The sequence below is a fragment of the Centruroides vittatus genome, unplaced genomic scaffold (genome assembly GCF_030686945.1).
Source record: "Centruroides vittatus isolate TY-2023 unplaced genomic scaffold, ASM3068694v2 scaffold_1444, whole genome shotgun sequence".
In the NCBI taxonomy this organism is placed as follows: domain Eukaryota; kingdom Metazoa; phylum Arthropoda; class Arachnida; order Scorpiones; family Buthidae; genus Centruroides; species Centruroides vittatus.
The window spans coordinates 1,288,922-1,311,317 of NW_027122679.1; the positions used below are offsets into that span (position 1 = coordinate 1,288,922).

Genomic DNA, 22,396 nt, shown 5'->3' on the forward strand with positions numbered 1-22,396 from the left:
AAATTTCCCGTGTCAATTGTTTTCCTGCATCAGTTATTTTTCCCCCAAGTCCCACTAAAAATGATAGATCAAGGTTTCACTGTATTACTTTGTTCTTGATTTTGAATAAAAAACTAAAATTATTTATTAAAAAATTTTACACCAAATGATATAAAAAGATAACTATAAAAAGCTGCTATGATTGAAAAGCTTACAGTTAATAACAATTATAGAAAATGTACAGCTAAAGAACTATTATATATATATGTTACTGTGAATGACCAATATCTGGCGAATGTCAGCATTCACACAGTCGTTTCGTGTATGTATGAAATATTTGCTAAATATCATTATTTCTCACTTACACCAGCAAATGTTGACATTCAGCATGCACTGATGGTGAATGTTGAATAAAAATATTTTTATTACGTTAAGACAAAAATGCAACTTTTTAATGTGTCAAAATAGGAGAAAGCTTAAGTGCATTAGCTTAACAGCATATGTAAATAAACTGTTGAACCTAAAACAAACAGTACATTCTAAATCATTAAAGAAAATAATACAACAATAAACTTACACATAATTTATGTGATTAACATTATACAATCTTATTTATTGCAACAACTTAACTGTTATGGCACTTTGAATTGCACAAGAGTCCCTTGCTTTTTTACAACTACATTTATTCGTGGAACGCTTCTTTTTGCAATGACAGCATGTATAGCCTTGCCCTCCACTTTTTGAATTAGCTGCAGCTGCTTCTCTCAGCAATATTTCTTGAGAAGAAATCTCATCTATGGAAAGTAACTTTTCTTTACAAATTACGAACTGATTATGGATATAAAGCTGCTTGAGAGCACAATTTTTGTTTGCTAATTTATAAAAGTCGGAGTCTTCTATTCCAACAACAACCACCAACACATTTCGGGCATCTGTACAGTCACGGTCAACATCAGGGACTTGTATTCATATGGTATCACTAATTTGAGCAGAAGAAAATTTTCTTTTTGAGGTTCATAACATTTTTGTTGCTTGCAGTAGAAGATTCTCTTTTGCGGCCACTCTTTTTATAGAAATAACTTCGTCTTGTTCAGTGAGGGTTTGATATGAAGATGTGGTGGGTTGCAGCTCTTCTTCAATATTTTCCTTTGGAATATGGTATTCGTTATGGCAACTGCTCAAATTTTCTTCAAAAGTATTAACAATTTCTTCGAGCTGTTCTTCGGTTTCAATATTTGTGATTTGCTTGCCAGGCAAAGGTGACGACGCTATGCCTCTTTTTGGTTTAATGCCAAACATGGCTTCATAAGGACTTTGGCATGATATTTAGTGTTCTTGGTAAATTGTACAAAGGGCAAACCATCTGACCATTTATTTGTATTGTTATCGTTCATCCATATAGTTCACATATTCTGTATATCCCGATTGGCCCTTTCAACTGAGCCTTGTGTTTGACTATGACAAGGCTTTCCATGAACTATCTTAACATCTTTCCACATAGTTTGGATATGACTTGATTACAGAATTCCCTACCATTATCTGAATGCAATATAGCTGGGGCACCAAATGTTAAGAATATTTGAAGGTGATATGTTACTTCTTCAGCTGTCTTAGTTTTCAAAGGTCATAGCTGGACAAATTTCATTAAATGATCTTGATACACCATATATGAACTTATATTCACCATCCCTGTGTGACTGCAGGTCTATCAGATTGACTTGACATCTTGAATTTAACTCCAAACTGACCGTTGGTTTCACAACAATACCTTTTTTTAGATGCACTATGTTTAATTTGACATTGTTTACATAAATTTAAATACAACATTACAACTTTATATGTAATAGTTTTGTATTTAAGTTGCAATTCTTTAAGCATATGTATTCTTCCTCCATGCCCTGTTCTGCTGTGAGTTTCAGATAGTATACTGAACAATTCATCATTGGTAACATAATACTGTATATTCAGTTCGCCTGGTTTTAATGGTACAATTAATTTCTCTTCATCATTAATTTTTAAAATGTCAAAACGTTTTAATCGTCTGTAATCCAAAGGTTTTGTTAAGTGCAATTCGAACATTTTAGTCATAAACTTATAAATTTGTGCCTTGACAAAAAGGAAAGGACATTTGATCCTCTGTGGGAATAATCAAGAGGTAGTTATATCTCAAACGATATTCAATTGTTATCATTGTAAACATTTTTTCGTTGTTTTGTTATCCAATAAATTTTTATCTGTTAATGGTGTCTTTTATTCGGATATCGCCAACCCTTCTCATCCTCCGCCACTCGACCTGACAAACCGATCCCCACCTCACAGGATCAAAAGAACAAAAACACCATCCAGTGACAAAGTGAGAGGTTTCCACCAAACCATTGCCAGGAAAAGAGATAAGACCTTGTCCTACCTCTGGCTACCCACAAAGGATTTGGCAACAGACTGTCGCCTCTCTGTTGACATTGTATTCGGGTGTCGTTTCAACCTCCACCAAAGCCTATCTGTGCTTGTCAACATACACCAGCGATTGTTCGAATGTATAATAATATAAACCAAATATTCGGTCTTTCACCAACGTATTTTGTATGTGTCGACATTCTCTAATTTTGGTCTTTCACAGTAACATATACATAAATATATTTTCATAGAAGATATTTTCACTACGTTATTGTAAAGTAATAAATATATCATTTTATACTGATTTTACAATAATAAAACTCACAATTGATTTGGATCTGCAGTAAAAAGTATCTGACGATTGGCTAATCTGGCTTGTATCTGTGCTGTCAGTTCTGCTATTCTTGCTTTATTCTCTGTTAAACTTGATTTACCACCAATTTCAGCTGTAAGGTCTCCCATAGAGAGCATACTAAAGTCATGAACACTTCCTTTGTGATCACCAAACTTCAGCTAATAAAAGTAACAGAAAATAATTGAGAAAATAATAAAAATATAGATTGACACTATTTACTAAGCTTTAACAGGAATTTTATTCTCATGAAATTTAAGTTTGATCATTTATAAATTATAGAAAAATTATCTATAATAAATGTAATGTACCTAAATTATTTCAATAAAATTTTTTAAGTCTTACTAATTCTGTAAGACTTTTTTTCCCCAGTCATAATGCTTACCCACAATTTTTATAAAAACAAATTGATTTCAGATTTTAAATAATGAAAAATATTATTAGTTTCACATCCAGACTTGATCTAGGTTCACATACAATTGCATTATTTTACCAATATTTCACACAAGTGCATCGTGATGACTACTACCATAAACACGATAAAAATTTTTATCAGTATACTTCACTCATTATTTAATTTAAACCTAATTACTTTTTAAACTAACTGTCCAAAACAGTATTTTTCAAAAAGAAAAAAATTAAGCCAGACATTTTTTAAACTTAAATACAGTCTTGATATCCAAACTCACAGTATCTGAATTCCTGCCACAACAAATCATGTTTTGTAATACCCATATTACAGAATATTGAATACAAATCCCAATAATAAAATGTATTCAAAATGCATGCATAAAAAATTTGGAAGTCATGTTAGTGAACATGGGAAGTAAGGAGAAATGCCATTCTCAGCATTTGTTATTGGTTTCAGTGGCATTGTCTGTGTTCTAACATAGTGCATTTTTTTATTACAAAATTTCATTGCAGTCTTACAAACTTATTAACAGTTCATTATCTCATTTGCTTATATATTTGCATATAGTAAATAGTAATCTTATTACTATTTACTATATGCAAATAGTAAATAGTAATCTTTACATGAACTGTTTTCTTTAATATGCAGTAAATAGTAATCTTATTACTATGTACTGCATATTAAAGAAAACAGTTCATGTATCATACCTAATAGGAGATACTAAATAAACACATTCCTTGTATTACTGCTTACAAACATTCTTTAATGACTGTATTAAACATTCGTTAAATTTACAAAAATTTGCAAAAAATTTAATAGTTGAAATAGCATTTCATAATGAGCAGTGAAAAAATTTGTGAACAGAAACTATGCCTTACTTTGTATATTATATGGAATCATAGTTTATTTTTTCTTTTTGACTAAATTTTTGTAAAATAAATTGACTTAATGATTTTAAAATTTTTCTACATTAATCAATCTAGAAAAATTTATATTAGATTAATTAATTAATCAATGGAAACTATTCTTCTTCTTCCAGAATTCAAAAGAATGGAAAATAATTTCAATTGTGACATACACTTCACAAAACCAAAGTGAATGAAATTCTTCAATATATGTACAGTGAAATTCTGCATCTGGTATGCCAGCAAACCTGATAAGCCAGTATGCCCAGCTTGTCTTTGGTGGGAGTATTGGTGCACATCTGTATATATATGAAACTAGGAATCCAGTGAATTAAAATCAAAAATAATAATTAAATTTTAAACATTTTTAACTGGCCTTTACACCAAAACTAAAACCAAGCCAAAAATAAAATCAAAATTAATTAATTAAAATTAAAATCAAATCAACTGAAACATAATATTTCAGAAAGTGTTGATACTTTTTGCCCATCTTGATTGCTTTTGTTATATTTCATCCAGGCAGTCAGAGCTGAGTCGCTCTTTATAGCACTTTGTAAAGTGTTAGTTTCAGTTTCAGCTTTGGCAATGACAGAACATTTTGCTTTTAATATATAAAATATAGATATACAGATATGGATAAAAGTGTACAAAGCACAAAGTAAGACTAAAGTATTCTTGTTCAAACCAACCAAGAGTTGGAATAATCTAGAAAAATTGAAATGGCATGTTAAGCAATCATAAAAGGCAGGTTTGTACAATTTTACATGTGAAGATATGTAAAATTTGACATACATAAAATTCCAACAACAGAAATTTTAAATTTCTGTTGTTATCTTAGCGATAAGATTGAGATTGAAAAGATTGAAAGGGTGGAAGATTGAGAGGGTGGGGTCATGTAAAATTGTGTCCAGAAAATCAAAAAAATTCCATCTTCCAATAACCCAGCATATTTGATAATCCAGCACTGCATCAGTTCCCATGATGCCAGGTTAAAAAAATGTTACTGTACTGAATATACTTAAACTAAAAATATCTTTTTTTAAATTAATTTTTTAAGCACTTTTAACTTACACTTAATGCCTTTTTTCTTTCTTCAATTAATCTTTGTGCATTTGCCATCATTTCTTTAATCTGAAAAAATTAAATTTTAAAAAATATTTTTAAGTTACCTTTCTTAAGAAACTTATTTTAAAAAATTATACAATTTTGTAAAAATTATGTTAAAATACATAAAATTCCAACAACAGAAATTTTAAATTATTTTATTTTTACTTTCATGGCTGTTACAAATAAGAAAAAATATTGAATCTAGTCAAATTTAACTCTCAGAGTTTTTTGCAAATCTCCATGTTTTGAGACATCCTGAATCAAAACAAGTAAAAAAACTGACAAAAAAAATTCTGTGGATATGTGTACATGTGTGGTATCTATTTCACTTAATATCTCAGGATGGAGTAAAGATTAAGAAACAAAATTTGGCATAGTGGCTTGTATATAAGGGGCATTGATGCTATTAACTTTTGTAAAAATTATGTTAAAATACATAAAATTCCAACAACAGAAATTTTAAATTTCTGTTGTTATCTTGGCGATAAGATTGAGATTGAAAAGATTGAAAGGGTGGAAGATTGAGAGGGTGGAATCATGTATCTCGAGAGGGGTAGAACTTAACAAATAAATCTTCATTAACATTTACACATTTTTTATAAACTCATTTATACCCTCAAAATTAAGCTTTTTACAATTTTATAAAGTTTTTATAACAAAATCTGATAACAGAGGGTTCACACACAATTTTATTTTTTTGCTTAATAATATACAGTTGTCCCTTGATAATCCAACAGGTATGGGACCAAAGGGGTGTCAGATTACCAAAAGTGTCCAGATTACCAAAAGTGATTACATAGTTGGCATTGTTTTGCTAGCAGTAGCCTACAATATTCCTACATTTTATGAGTAAAATGCTGCCTAGGTTGATATGGAAATGAAACACCCATTTCGGTTAACTAAAACATGTTTATTAATAGAAATATGGAAGCCAATAAATGTACTGTACATACAGTATGTATAGGCATAAATAATATAGTACATACAGTAATTTATAAACATTATAACTAAATGTCACAACATAGGTAGATTAATTATGTACATACGTAAATATGTACATACTGTGCTCACACTTTGAAGAAATCTTTGATTGTCTTTTGCTTTTTCTTGTTTAGACAGTCTGTCATTGCTTGTTCTTGTATCTGCTTTAACATCAAAATATTCTCAAAGTCATATGCTCTCTCCTCACACCAACGCATCAAAGTGTTTGCAGCCAACACAGCATCATTACAGTTGACAGTAAAAGATTTTTCCTCCTGTGCTTCCTGGGTCACGTCTTCATCAGATTCTGTCATTTCCTTAATTATTTCTTCATCTGTTAAATCAGCATTGAGATTGTCATCTAAAATCCACCTTCGTAAAGTTTCACTTGATTCTGATGAATTAGTCACTTTGTTGCAAATTTGAAGGGCAGCACATAGTACAACTTGCAGAAATTGGTCGTTGGATTCTTTGTCAACTTCTATTGGAAAGAGGGGGTTACCAGGCCAAATATTTTTCCACGATTTAATCAATGTAGTAGGTTTGACTTGCTGCCAGGTAAACACAGCATTGATAATCGCATCTTTGATGTTAAACTTTTTCAAAATTGATGTGATGTCAGCATTAGGTTGACTGACAATATCCATAAGGAGTCGCTTCTTGTAGTGTGCCTTGAGAGTTTTGATAACGTTTTGATCCATGGGCTGAATCAATGCCGTAGTATTTTTCAGTAAGTACATTGCCTCGATATATCCATTGACAGTTTTGATTTTTAATTTGTCCTTATCGGGTGTCCTGGAGCATTGTCTAACAAGAGGAGGGCTTTCACTGGCAGTTTCTTTTTTCTTAGCTCATCTTTAACTTGTGGGACAAAGCTGTTCATGTACCAATCCAGAAAAACTTCTTTTGTCACCTTTGGCACATGTACATAACTGGTAGTGTCAATACTTCAACACTTTTGAGGGCACGAGGTTTTTTTTATGTACCCACAACTAGCAGTTTTAACTTGTGGGTTCCTGATGCATTCGTGCATACCATGAGAGTGATACGTTTTTTCTGAAGTTTTCTACCAGAAACTTTTTTTCTTCTAGAGTGACAAATGTCTTTGTTGGAAGTTGCCGCCAGTTTAGACCAGTTTCATCGACGTTATAAAGTTGTTCAAGAGTTAGGTCTAATTCAGTGATCTTACTTAAATTCTGAATAAATTCAGATACCTCAGACTCATCTGCACTCAACTTCTCTCCACTCATCTGCAAAAATCGTATTTCTACCGTTTTTTGAAGTTTTTGAACCAGCCGTGACTAGCACGAAAATCAGTTTTCTTTGTCAATTCCTGATAAAAAAATTGAGCTTTAATTTTTAAAATGTCACCTGAAATAGGAGCATGTCTGCTTTGTTGTTGCTTAAACCAGATGTGTACAGCTTCTTCAACTTCAGGAAATTCACTCATTTGAAGGGTTTTTCTGTCTCTAGAATCATCCTCTACAGATTTCATAAATTTTTCGATTTTGTCTTTGTTTTTCATAATGTCATAGACTGTAGCTCGTCCAATATCATAGAATCTAGCTATCGCAGTTGGAGTTTCACCACACTTGCACCTCTTAATAATGTCCCATTTATCTTTTAGAGTCAGTGTTTTATGCTTTTGTTTTGAACTTGTGCTCGCCGTTGAACTGAACTTTCTAAACGAATTAAATAAAAGTTTGGCACTAAAACCCTACACACAAAAACCCTACTCCAACTGTTCGAACAGAACTGCTCATGGAAAACCCACGAAATGTATGTCATTGTGTAAGAATTGGGTAGGGAGATTCATGTTGCGACATGCTTCTTGCAAGCAGACACGTAATGGGGACGGGGACTACGGTGACCTTGACGGGAGGTGTGTCAGACTACTAAGCATGTCGGATTACAAAACGTCGAACTATCAAGGGACAACTGTAAAAGTTTTTTGCTGCGTGTTTGAAACAAGTTTATGGATTCTTAGCGCTTTTCTACAAAGGACGACAATCGCACTCATAATATTGTTTATTGTTCATTATTTATTGATAGCAGTCACTTCATATTTGGTTTTAGATTCGAATAAAAAACCCCCCAATAAGTGAAAAAGTAACTAAGTATTTTGCATTTCTTTTGTAATACTTCGCGTAGCCTTCTGTTGATCAATGTCCAAATTTCTTGACGAACCACCCAAATTTTCTCGCGGACCATTGATGGTGCACACACCACTGGTTGCCGATCGTTGGTCTAGATCATTGAGACCCCATTTCTTAGTCCATCTGATCACCCAACATCATCTCTCTAAACTTTTTTCTTTGTGGGCATGTCAACGATTATTCATATGCTACAAAAGTGCCAGGCATGCAAGCCCTGCAAACAAGAATTGCAGATTCCATTAACAGCATGACATCCTAACATGCTGGCTCAGATGTGGGCTGACTGACAAAATCAAGTACAAACTGGATATATGGCAGAAGCATTTGCGGAAATATACTGTTTTAACATTATATCTAACCTTTTCAGAGGCACTTTCTATTACCAATATCTACAATGTTAGTCTCAGATTTCTTTTCCCAAAATTAATCCACAAAAATACACACATTTAAAGGGAATAAATACCCTTTATTTTTCTGGTTGTTTTAAACTGCAATTATGTAATTGAAGTACTATGTAAATCAAAAATTAAATGTATTTTATGATTATCTGACACCTGTACCTATAATTATATATGATCATATATTAGATCAGATATCTGTATATAATTATATTAACAAGTAGTCTTGATTTCAAAATATGAAATTATTTAGTTAATTTAAAATACAGCCATCATAATAAGCTCATATGGTATAATAAACACATCAAAATACAAAGTAAATAAATTACAAATTTTTTTGTGTGGACAAAAGATTGATATTAAAAATAAGCAACAACAAATTAAAATAATATATTAAAATTACAATATGATTGACACTAAATTATGTTTAGTACAAAAAAAATATAATTCAATATTAAAATGCATTTTATTTTTATTATTATTTATAAATATCAAAAACAAATTTATAAAAATTAAAAATTACTTTTAAAAAATGATCATGCAAACAGAAGTTTACCTGAAGAGCAGTGAGCTGGCCTGGACTTGGCTGTCCAGGAGATGGTATTGTTGTTGTAGCTTCATCAGAAAATTTTGCTTTCTTAAATTCAATATTTTCATTTTCTTCCTAAAAATATATTTAAGTTAAAAAATAAGAAAAACAAATCTATTAATTATTACTTTAAATAACTTTAGACATCATGTAATAAAAATAAATTCATTTTTCTAGTTTTTTCTTAACACACTAATGCATCAATTCTAAACATTTAACTATCAAATATAATACAATGGAATAATAAAAATATTTTTCTTCAGATGTCTTTCAAGCATTCAAATATAAATCAAAAAATGTGAAAACTTAAATAAAATTATGTTTATGATTTGAAAGTCTGAAAAATATTCATTAGCAAATATGCACTTTTGCAAGTTTATCAATAAATGAAAAACTCAATGTACTGTACAAATTATAGTTCATCTACAAAAGAACTTCTGTTTGGTCTGAGTGAAAACTGAATTCATGTTCCTCAGTAGCATTATTGAATGTTCTAACCATATAAACTATTCTCAAAAGAATTACTTACATTTGTATATTTTAAGTATATGAATGAAAAAAATTACTGAGTTTTAGAGCAATTTATTTTTCCTTAATATACATTTAAAAAAAAAAAATTATAAACTATACTGAGAACTGGGTTAATATTAATATCAAAAATATTCACTAACCAGAAAATCCAGCAATATTTTAAAAAATTTAATAAAAATGAATGTTTTCAACAAACTTAAATCCTCATCTTTAGGCTGAAAAGTAACTTGGAAGGTAGAACATGAAGTTTGAAAAAAACCAAATGTAGCACAATATTAGTTGCCTCCAACACAAGTGCTGACTGTCAAAAATGTTCATTTTTATTAAGTTTTTTCTTAAATACTGCTGGATTTTCTGGTTTGGTGAGTGTTTTTGATATACAATACACTATACATTAATTAATTAATCATCAATTACAATAATGTAATAAATTTAACAAATAACAAAACATTAAAATTTTTTAAACAAAAGCTGTTTTATATCATATTTCAATATACAAGAATTGAATGATAAATAAAATATTCTAAGATAGCATTCTGACGCATGTGAGGATAGAAATACACAGCCACCACTATTTAATAGCCATAAGTGTCTAGTCTACATGCATAGTCTCAGTATTATGTTGCATTGTTGCATAATAGTCAAGTGATAAAGGGGAGCTTAATAAATTCAGTATTGTTAAATCTTATGAGCACTTGAGAGACATTTATGTAGTAATGCTGGAAAGAACTGCCTGTTCATTGCACCATGATAAAACAAAACTGGCTTCAATAATGAAACAGCAAAGATAATTTAAAGATCAAAGTTACAGGTTATTCCATAACATGGTTATAGTCCAGATCTAGTGCCATCAGACTTCTGGTTGTTCCAAAATTTAAAAAAAAAAGGTGTTGGAAGGTCAACACTTTACATCAGATGGCAAAGTTCAAGCTGCCATACAGGAATAGATTGAAGAAAAGCCAAAAAGTTTTCATGCATTAAATGCAAAAGTGAAGTAAACTTTTAGGAAAAGGTCACTGTACATGACGATAATGATGAAAAATGAATATGTATGATTAAAATAAATCATTTTTTACTATTTGTTAAAAATGGTCTCATTCTAACTCCTCCCAAACTTTTATAAAAATAAATCATATTTAACCATTGGGATCAAATGGAATTGTATATTATTTACAAGTATCAAAAAATTACTTTAAATATTCCAATAATCTAAAATGACAAGGATTAGCTAAGGATTGTAATTCATTACTGAAGATATTGATTTGAGTTGTATATTACAGAATTAAAGACCATATAAAGTATTCTTATACTTGGAAATGTAGTGTATTATCAAATAAAACAGAATTATTTGATAAGATAATATATTTCCAAATTATAAAAATATATTTAGTATTTAATATTAATGGAATAAGAACAAAATTTTAACATACTTTTGTTTTTCTTTTACTCCTGTTTTTAATTTTCAAGTCATCTATTGTAGCAAATAACTGATCGGCCAATTTTGATGCTTTTGATTCTTCCAATAACTGTGATAATTTATCTGTTTAAATTTAAAATTTCATTAATTTTCAAACAAAGACTATAATTGAAAATAGTAAAATCACTTATTACCTGTAGTTTTTCTCTTGTCATATCCAGAAGATAAACAATTCAGTGCAGCAGTTACAAGAGTTTGTTCTCTAAAACCAAGGAATTTTTGAACAGTGCGATCTATCCAAGGTTTCAGATCATCCAGATCTCTTCGTGATAAAGCCATTGCTGTAATAAATAATGTAAGTGTTTTTTTAATACTTAAAATAATTTTAATCTCTTTTGTTAAAAGTAAAAAAATTAACTTAAATATATCTGAATATTTCAAATAAATTACAATAATGAATTTGACAGAATTTAATTTAATAATCAGCCAAATGTAAAATTATTCAATTAGAAATATCAACTTCACAAAACCCAATGTATTGACACTAAGCCAAACAATCACCATAATTCAATTGAGCTATTAACATGCTACAATTAATAATTGTAGCATATTAATAGCTCGATTAATTATGACGATCGTTTGGCTTATTATTCAATTAATTAATTGTAATAAACTGTTATAACTTGCAATTTTGACTTTAGTAGTTCTTTACCTTAAGAGTTATATTTTATTAGAAATTACGAGGGTGAATCAAATATAAATGGTAATTTTTTTTTAGACATTTATTGATTAATAATATACACAAGTGAAAACTTTAGTTCTCTACATAGCCTCCTGCAAGCTCTACACACTTTTCCCAATGATTTGGAAGCTTCAATATCCCTCTCTCATAAAAAGATTGAGGGCGAGTTATGAGCCAATTGCGCATGTGCTCCTCAACTTCTTCATTGCTTGTGAATTGTTTTCCTCTAAGTGATTCCTTCAAGGGTGCAAACAAAAAATAATCACAGGGGGACAAGTCTTGACTATAAGGAGGGTGTTCAAAGGTTTCCCAGCCCATTTCTTCCAATTTATTCCTTGTCAAGAACGCAGTGTGAGGCCAACAACCTTGGAACACATTGGGCACTAATTTTTGTGAAGCCAAGACGATCAGTGATAATGGATTGAACATTCCCATAGCTGATACCCACTTCTGATGAGATTTCTTCAACAGTTAACCAGTGATCATGTTCAATAAGCTCTTGAACGGCACAGATGTTGTCATCTGTAAGGCTTGTCCTTGGGTGTCAATCATGACCTTCGTTTTTGACATGTTCTCGCCCACTCTTAAATTCTCTGGCCCACGTATACACGCGATTCTGAAACAGTGTACTGTCCCCAAACTGTGCCTTCAATCGACTAAAAATTTCCAAGGGTTTAACGTCCTCATTAGTTAAAAACTTTATGATGATGCGTTGTGCAACAGATGAATGTACCTTTTGCTCAGTCATGGCTGTACTGACGACAGAACCGAGCGCACTCATTAACCAAGCCAGTTCCCCCACTCCTCACAAACCAAACACCAACTGCCCTCTACATCATCTAGCTAGGAACTGCATGTTAAGCAGAATTGCAAAATTACCATTTATATTTGATCTACCCTTGTAGATAAAATTTCTAAATAAAAAAGGATGTTCAAAAGTGAAGATATAAATAGACATTTAGGTCATGCCACTCGAATTATAAACATATATTAAAAGTTACAAAACAATCTGGTCATTTTTGATAATTAATGATATTTTAAATAATATGAAAAATAAATTGACTGTCTCTAAGTTGCTGATCCAGATTAGCTTATGAGTCACATTTAGATCATTTATTCATATTTATCTATATACAAAATACCTAAAACTTCTCACCAACAAAATACCAAATCTTTCAAGATCAGTAGAAGAAAATCTAAACATTCTCAAAAGCTGGAACAGTTGATTAAAAATCTTCAGTGATCATTGATTGTTTTATATTGAATCATAAAGTAGATTACAATGAATAGAAAAATAATTTTGTATATTTGGTACTTTACAGCAAAGCTTATTTTACATTTAAAATTAATTTATTGGAAGTAGTTCAGTTCAATCTATAAGATAATGATAAACACATCTACTTGACAGTCATTTGAAAATTGGTAAAATTGTAACTCTGAATGAAGTGGTTGGGCCTTAACATAACCACAGACTACATCCATAGAAGGAAAAAGCAGTCAAAGGAACCAATGCCACACATGACCCTTTACAAGGTACATTCCTCATAAACTGGGAATATCTGGAATTATGAAGACCCTCAAAATATGGGATAAAATTTAAAAGTGAAAGAAACTGGAAATATTTGTCAAAACAATGCTAAAAATCAATTGTTTTCCACTTTAATAATGGCTAAAAGCACATAAAACACTAGAAATACCATTGAACCAACAACTTCAAGGGAATATACTAAATATAGGTAATCCTGCAATTTATGGTGGTCAGCATTGACTGCAAAAAACAAACAAAACTCAAGACGGATTTCACTGTGCAGAATAATATATATACAATATACTGGGTAACAATGTTTAGACAGAAAAGAAATTGAATTACACAAGCAGTTGTATGGTGGCACTGGTAGTCCACCAGTGAGATAGTGATAAAGAAAGGTAAACAATTAAGATTTTGGTGTTATTTTAGATACAGAGGGCAAACAGCAATAGTCCATGAAAAACCAGATCTTTCTCATGAAAACCTCTTATAAAGTGGGCAAAAACATCACAGAATTGTTCTGCAAGTGGTCCATAACATTCAAAAACCACCCAAAACCATCTCGTGTATAATCACAAACTTAATGCAAAAATCTGAAGAAACCAGTTCCATCCTTGGTGCCTGTAAGGGAAATGTTGGTTGAAAAATTACTGCTAGGACAAAACTGGGATCTATCATGAGGCCCCAAAATCAATCAAAAACCTCAAAACAGCCATTGTTAAAGCTTTCAATAGTCTCCACAGTGATATTTTGCCAAAGGTCATTTGTAACTATTCCGTGTGTCTTCATCACATCATAGCATCCAGAGACAGTCACTTTAAAACATCATCAGTCAAATGCCTTTTACTTAAAGTAGACACTTAAACAGTTTTATCATTGTATATGTTACCATTCTCTTTAAATAAATTATTTTGTTTGTCTAAACATTAATTGTCGCCATATATCTATCATTGTCTTTAAATATCGGTCAATGTTGACCAACATAAACTGCAGATTACCCAACATATTATATACTTCACTGTTATATGTTGCAAAGAGTCACATATACTAAAACTTTTCTAATTCAAAGCTCCAAGAGGCAAGAAAACACTTAGTTACAGACAATTCAAGTCAGAGAATTGTCTGTAACAATAAAGTGAAAAATGCCAATTCTGAATAGATTTTATATTTTTACCTCTGTTGCACAATATAAAGAATCTTTGATAGCTGTTTTAAACAGCCCGTGTAATGCCTTTCGAAAAACATTCAGTGTAACTAATGGAATCGAACAGTTTTGCAGATACATCTTGTGAAGATAAAGAGAGGGGTCTTCTCGATTTGGACTGAAACATCATCTGCAAATAGGTGTTCTACAGTAGATAAAACCGTCAGCAAAATTTCATGAAAATCCAGTAAGTAGGACCATTCCGGATAGAATAAATGTTAAAATTCAAGTCGAACAAGTCAAAAGTAACGTAAATCGGTGTCAGGGACCACGGAAACCTCAGACCCGGAAACATTAAATCCGTATGCTATTCCATCGAGACCTACTGAGTGCTTCATTTTCTTCGAGTTAAAGAAATATTCAAGTTAGAGAAGTTTTACTGTATAGATCACAGGTTCCTTTGACATTTTTTACTCCTACAGTCACAGTCTTCAGCTGTAAGATTCCATCTGCCCAATCCCGAGTTGCAATTAATTTCGTTATAAACTCGTCTGTAAAACTGTTACCTGCGAACAGGGAAACTCCAGGATTGTGGCTCCCCCTGTACGACTTTCCAAAAAAATAAAACTGGTCCTAAACAACTGTTTACGTAATGTTTTTAGTCTACAAATTATTATATATTTTGAAGATTAACACTAGCTCTTAATCTCGCGTAAATTCGATATTCGAATTCTAAAAGCTCAAAATCGATCTAGGGACGTGTTTGTTTGATACATTCGTTCATTGTACTTCAGGCTTAAGTTTATTTACATACATTTAACAAAATATAAAACTTTATTAAATAAAATCTATCGTTATTAACGGCCGAGGATAAACGTAACAAAATTTTAATTACCTGACGATTCTAACTGTTTGTTTAATCCAAAATTATTACGGTGAAATAAAGTATTACGGACGATCCGCCATTTACTTATTTTTTCCACTATCTGTCACTAGATGACGCATTCCGTGATCGTCTGCCACTTTGAATATTTTTAATTCTGTGCCGAAATACGTAAAAATTATTTATCTGCAAATTATTTATATAACAAGCATTTTTATAATTACTTATTATGTAAATCTCTATATCAATAAGTGCTGCCAGATGTCCCGTTTTTCCGGGATTGTCCCGAATATTTTCCACCTCCATTCAGCTAAAGGAGGAATTTATTCTAAAAACTGTTCCTACAATAAAGCATTTTTTTTCTCTTTTCGCATTTTAAAAATATTTCTGTCACTGGAAGAGTAAAATTACAAATTTTGCATGACCTGGAGTTGAATCATCCCAGTATTTTCCGGAAAAAACTCGTTTCTTCCCTGATTTTAGGCCCAAGTATCTGACCATAATGTCAATTCAATTGCTTTCCCGGCTGTTAAGTATATAACACTGAAAAGCCCTATATTGGAAACGTCGAATTTGGCCCTCCGAGTTTTTTTTTTTACATATCTCCACGTTTTGAGACTCCTGAACTCAAAAAATCAAAAATGAGGAAAAGAAAATTTTGTGAATATGTATGTGCTGTATGTACAGTATGTACAATACGTATTGGTACATGTTTCGTTTAATATCTCAGGATGGAAAAAAAAGATTAAGAAACGCAATTTGTCATGGTAACTTGTACGGTACATAAAGAGCATTGGTGCTATTAAATTTTTGCGTTTAATACTCTATTCACACTATACATTTTAAGCGGGATTAAGATTTAAGCAGAATTAAGTTAAGTCGCATTGTCGAAAACAAGATTAACTACTCGTTCACACTAGATAATTAAAGCGAATTATTCGCTTAGCCCCCAAGTGGGTGTACTCAATATTATATTTTAAATAAAATCAAACTTTTGCTTATTTTTCGTAAATCATCATAAATTAATTTATATTTAGTAATTTAGATTATAAATAACTTATTTAAAGAGCATAAGACGTAAGTTAAAAATTATTAACATTTATTATCAGTGATGTCGTCGTCGTTGGCAGCATGATTCTCTCAATGTTTATATCACTTTAGTGATAGAACTGTGATAAGAATGGATTTTTGACAGAAATTTATATATAATTTTTTCGTAAACAAGAAATTTATATTATCATTTAAACTCCTTGTACCGAAGCAGCATATACATGCTAAACAGAGAAGAGTATCGTTTGTTCGAACATTTGTACCTGTACATCTACTTCCGCCATTATTTTTGAACTTGTGGCGGACCTCGCGGAAAGTTGAAGCGAGGGAAGAAGAAAGAAAGAATTAAAACTAACTTCCGAAATAGAATTATTTTTCCTTTTTACATTTATTAATATATATATATTTCGTTTGGCAAAATAAAAAAATAATTGCGACCACCATTATTTTTTTCAAAAACAGGAAATTTTCGCATTGACAAAAATTCAACCTGAGGCGTCATGCAACGGAGAGAAATTTCAACACTCGATAGGTTAATTTCAATGAAAATGCATCATGGAAGATCTCGTGGTCGGCGAAGTTTGAATGATCACGATACCAAAGATGATCGGAGAATGAGAACGAGACCCGCCGTGAGCGTCGAAGTGATCCCGCTTAATAGTAAGTCTTGTCCCAAATACGGCCTTGCCGTTTTACTTGTTTTATAATAAAATGATTATTAGCAGTGGCGTGCCGTCATTGGAAGCGATGGAAGCGTCGATTCCACCTTCCAATGACCTTTCCTTGTATTTTATAAAATATAAATTTTCATATTTTAACGTACTTTGCATTAATTAAAATTAATATTTTATTATAACTGCATTATGTATCTTTTACAAATTTCTGTACTACGTGTGAAAAAAACCGATAAGATTGCTATTGTATATTCGAATAATTCAGTGGCGGAAGGAGTGTCGAAACCGGGTCAGCTTCCAATCAGCCAGATTATACAGGCATTGGCACATGCGGTTTACAGAGCACCAACCTAACCCGGTTTAGCTGGTAGAAGCGACACACGCATAAAGCATCTAATTTTATATCCCGAACCGGTTTTTTTTTTCTAACTCTTTCCACCCTGTGGGCACTAAGAGGGCTTCTTTAAGTAGGCCCATGATGGGTTCGGCCAGGCCCACAATGGGGCGACCGGGTGATGAGGGACGGGGCCCGACATATCTGAACGGACCCCCCAAAAATTCCTGGGGATTATTCGATCTCGGGTCCCCCAGAGCGGTAGGCTGCCACCTTGACCGCTCGGCCATCCGGCCTATCCCGGACCGGTTCTGAGCTGTTAGCCGCCTGCCTGTCAACTTCCAAGCAGCCAGATTATAGGCATTGGCACATGCGCTTTACAGAGTACCAACGTCACCCGGTTTAGCTGGTGGATACTTCACACATAAAGCTTCTAATTTTATATCCCGGACCGGTTGTGGGCTGTTAGCCGCCTGCCTGCTTGATATTCGGCCGCCCTCGCCCGATTATGCGAATCACGAGTAGACTAGATCAACGGCGGGTAGCCCCCGGCCCGCGAGCCAGCTACGGCTCGCGAAAAGTTTCTATCCGGCCCGCGAGATCTTTAATAGTTATTTTTCCAATTCTTTGTAATTTTCGAAAACGATAAGAGAAATAATTGTAGTAATTAACTTTTTATTTATTTATTTCATATTTGCAGACTAAAACAATTACAAGTCACAAGAAGGCGTCAATTAACTACTACGACCCGCGGAAAAAACGTAAAATTTATTCTGGCCCGTGTTATAAAAAAGTTTGCCCATCCTAGACTAGATTTATAACTTAACCCAACCGATAGGAGTTTACTGGCATGTTTTAATGATAGTTCTGTATAGTTGACAGGAGTTTTAAAAAAATCTATTAAAATATTTGATATATTTATTCTGCGTTTATTCTGCTCTCCCATCTTATATTACTTACGGATTTCGATGTTAAACCGGTGATATTACGATTTAGTATGTCCCATCTGTAAGGGGATGCAGAAAAAACGTGTACAATTCTAGTACAGTGTTAAAAATTAACTGTTACTCTGGCAGCATCATTTACAACCAAATTTAATGAATGAGACGTACAATGGTACAAAAAAAGCTCTAGAATTTATTTTCCTTAAATTTACGATTTATGTATCGGTTGTCATAAAAATTTCTATCCACTTCTTTCCCAAGACTACAGATATTCGAGTACAAAGTAACCGGTTTCGACTTATTTCTACTTAAGATGTAGTTAAATAATTAAGCGATTAGGGAATTAGAAACATAAATAAAACCCTGACGAAAAGAGCCAAAATTTTACTTAAACAGAAGCTTAACCCAACCAATCTCTTGCCGAGTACAGTGGGGTCTGTTCTCTTCATAATATTAGATGTAATAAAGACAGAAATTTTTCCACTTCAAGGAGAGTGACCGAAAAGTTGTAAATTTTGGAGATTTCCGTGAACACTTGTTCCTAAAACGAATTCGTTAGAAAACGAACGACGGACAATCTGTTAAGTTTAACATATTTAGGTTTTTACAGCTATGGTGAGAAACGTTTAAAATCTACAACAACCCTGTCGCGTCCTTTGATATGTACTAGTGATGCGACAAAAGAGGCATTTGACATTGACCGGTATCGGCACCCTCGGGATTTGGCACGCACACACCTACCTGGACCGTCTCCGATTCCATTCATTAGCCACTCGTACGGAGCTATTTCACTAAGTGGATTGTTTTAAGATTTAAAAAGTAAAGAATATTTTGTTATTTTTACATACGTTTCTTCACACAGTTATATTTAATTATAAGTTTCATTAAAAGTATATTCATACAATTGAAGAATTTTTTGTACTAGGTATGTATATTTGTCACACATTTTGTTTTACCAAGTAAGTTTTTCTGATAATTTTAATTTTAGCCCTTATATCGTGGCTAGTGATTCAAAAATTTATTTTAAAAAAGTTTTGGCTCGAGACCGTATAATGAAAAAGAAAACATTATTAAAAGAGAAAGACCAATGCCTAAATTAAATATAAATACGTCAACAAAAAATTTCGACATTTTGACCATAAAATTTATGACGAATGACGATTCTTTCGTAAAATTGAAGCAATTTGGAAATCAAAGCGGAATAGAATTTAACATTGGTAGACAATATAAAATAAATATTGAAAATTATAACGAGATAATTACGATTAATAGGTATATCTAAATTAATAGATGTTATATGTTTTTTCTCAAAGCAAGAATTGGCATTTAGAGGGCGTAGGAAATTTATTGAATCTAATAACGGAGGTAATTATATTGAACTTTCTTATTTATTAAGTACGTCAGATAGTCTATTAAAAATACATTTAAAGAAGTATACGGTTTTTACTAGCTTATCGAACAAACGAATACGAACGGGCCCTGACGCGCAATTAATTGATTGCCCCTGAAAGTCGGCTTCTTACAGAAACACAGCTTCCCTATCATCAAATGTCACAGCACGCCACTGGATCTTAGTGCCCACAGGGCGAAAAGAGTTTTAAAAAATCCTCATCGAGAGTTCGGCTATATCCGGAATGAACCACTCAAGAAAAATTTCAGGGATTATCTGCCTGGATTCGATCCTATTATGAGGTCGTAATCGCTTTGGCATTTTGCAATAGTTGGCCACCATTTTAAGATTAGACGTAATCTTGCATTAGTAACTAATCCACCAAATTCGGGCAATTACTGTACTAATCTCGGCAAACATGGCGGAAGATTTGTGTTACTTTGCAGAGTACGTGTATACGTTGTTTTAATTCTTTAATGCCCACGCGTTAAACAATTGATATGTTTAAGGTGTAACTAGGATAGTAATTGTAACTAGTTATCTTTGTAAGCCTGGCCGAACCTATAATGAGCTTGAAAAAGACCCTCTTAATACTCTATGGGCGATAAAGGGAGTCTGTTTTTACGCTACATTTTTACACGAAGAAACTGTTATGCCGTGAAATGTTAAAATTATTTGTATCTGAAAAATATTTAAAAATTAAAAACACGTTTTTCCCCTCTCAAAAAATATATCCCTTAATATGATAAACAATTTGGCAAACCTATTATGAGTTCGGCCAGGCTTACAACGGGGAGAGCGGGTGGTGAAAACGGGCCCGATACATCCAGACGGAGCACTCCCTGAAAAATTAGACTCATCAGGATCAGTCCCGGGTACCCTAGAGCAGTAGACTGACATCGTAACCTCTCGGCCATCCGGCCGTCGAAACTTTTAATATTATGATATATAAATAAAATGTATTGCAATATATAAAAATAATTTTTTAATTTTATTTTTAAAAAATCAACAGAATATTTATGATCTGGATGTCATTGACTTTTTTAGAACTTTTTATTATTTCTTCGTTTGAATTTTGTTCGGGCACGATTGTTTTGGGACCGCATTTTTTGAATATGCAAATATTAGAGCCATGTTGTATTAGAGCGAGTTTTCTTTAAACTTTTTTATATTCCAATCGTAAATCCTGTCAAATTGGTTACCATTCTGTTCAAAGGCACTTTGTAAAAGCCTTTTCAGGTACTGGTAATCAGGTTTATCTTCGAAACTTAATCCACGACAGTATTTCATGTATGTTGCAATTTGTTCCGGGTGGTTCTTACATAATTCTTCGATGGAACAAACTTTCTTTAAGTGAGCAATCTCTTCGTACTTCTGTTGTTTAGTAGGTTTTTTCACACCCTGCCAAGGAAGAGTACCTGTCAGAAAGTAGATGATGATCTTTTCTTCTATTTTTCTTTCTTTTTTTTCTCTTCCGTCTGTGGTCACTAATGATGGCCTCTTTTAGTAGGCCCATTATGGGTTCGGCCAGGCCCACAATGGGGCGACCGGGTGGTGAGGGACGGGGCCCGACATATCCGAACGGACCACCCCCGAAAAATTCCTGGGGATTATTCGACCCGTTCGGATTCGATCCCGGGTCCCCCAGAGCGGTAGGCTGCCACCTTTACCGCAGTAGGTTTTTTCACACCCTGCCAAGGAAGAGTACCTGTCAGAAAGTAGATGATGACGTATCCGAGAGATTCCATGTCATCTCTTCGACTTTGTTCTATTCCTTCGTGAGTATTAATGCTGGCATATCTCGCAGTACCTGTTAATCCTTTGCCATCTTGGCACAGTATATGCCTCTTTGTATGAGGATCGATGTATTTCTTGGCTAAACCAAAATCAATCATGTAAACAGTTTTACTTTTTCTTCCCCAACCCATAAGAAAATTTTCCGGTTTGATGTCTCGATGAATATAATGTTTACTGTGTAAATATTCGATTCTATTAAGCATGTCTACCGCCAGCATTAATGTCGTTTTTAGCGTGAATTGGCGACCGCAATATTCGAATAACTCTTCCAAATTTGGACCCAATAAGTCGGTTATCAAAAAACTGTAATTTCGATCTGTTCCATAACAAATTAATTTCGGAAATCCGTCTGTTTCTTTGATTGCATCGTAGACTTGCTTTTCATTTTGCAATTGTGATCGCATCGTGTTGATATCCTCTACTTTTATGGCTACGTCTTCGCCCGTAATTCTATCACTGGCTTCAATTACTCGACTGAACGAACCGAGACCGATTATTCTTTTTATCTGATAAAGACGTTCGATGTCCATAATCATTTTATTTTTTCAACATACACGGCCAGTGAATTTCTGTGAAACAATGGACCCGTCTATTAATTTCAATTGTTTTCAATATACCGTATTATCATTCAAGATCCATTATTACAACAAAAATTACCGAAATTAAACGAAACAATTTAATTCAATATT

At 32.6% G+C, this 22,396-nt stretch overlaps 2 protein-coding genes and 1 long non-coding RNA gene across 3 annotated transcripts in view; all 3 read right to left on the minus strand.

Moving 5' to 3' along the window:
* Positions 1–15,644, minus strand: part of Prp3 (pre-mRNA processing factor 3) — a 73,414-nt gene extending 57,770 nt beyond the window's left edge. Inside the window, exons 1-6 of the mRNA XM_067284743.1 lie at positions 15,531–15,644; positions 11,416–11,562; positions 11,235–11,344; positions 9,241–9,348; positions 5,114–5,173; positions 2,699–2,886 (exon numbers count right to left, since the gene is read on the minus strand). Of these exons, the coding sequence (XP_067140844.1) occupies positions 2,699–2,886; positions 5,114–5,173; positions 9,241–9,348; positions 11,235–11,344; positions 11,416–11,560 (611 nt within the window). The 5' untranslated portion in view covers positions 11,561–11,562; positions 15,531–15,644. The remainder of the gene's footprint in view (positions 1–2,698; positions 2,887–5,113; positions 5,174–9,240; positions 9,349–11,234; positions 11,345–11,415; positions 11,563–15,530) is intronic.
* On the minus strand, positions 694–2,526 carry LOC136987107 (uncharacterized). Its single transcript, XR_010882577.1, has 2 exons — positions 2,401–2,526; positions 694–982 (listed from the first exon to the last, which is right to left on the minus strand). It is a non-coding gene; the product is annotated as an uncharacterized lncRNA (long non-coding RNA).
* A 5,406-nt stretch (positions 15,645–21,050) lies between the features above and the next one.
* Positions 21,051–22,237, minus strand: LOC136987121 (uncharacterized). The gene is made up of 2 exons (XM_067284792.1): positions 21,619–22,237; positions 21,051–21,328 (listed from the first exon to the last, which is right to left on the minus strand). Exons 1-2 carry the CDS (start codon positions 22,235–22,237, stop codon positions 21,051–21,053), a joined length of 897 nt encoding a protein of 298 aa, XP_067140893.1.
* Positions 22,238–22,396: the final 159 nt, after the last annotated feature.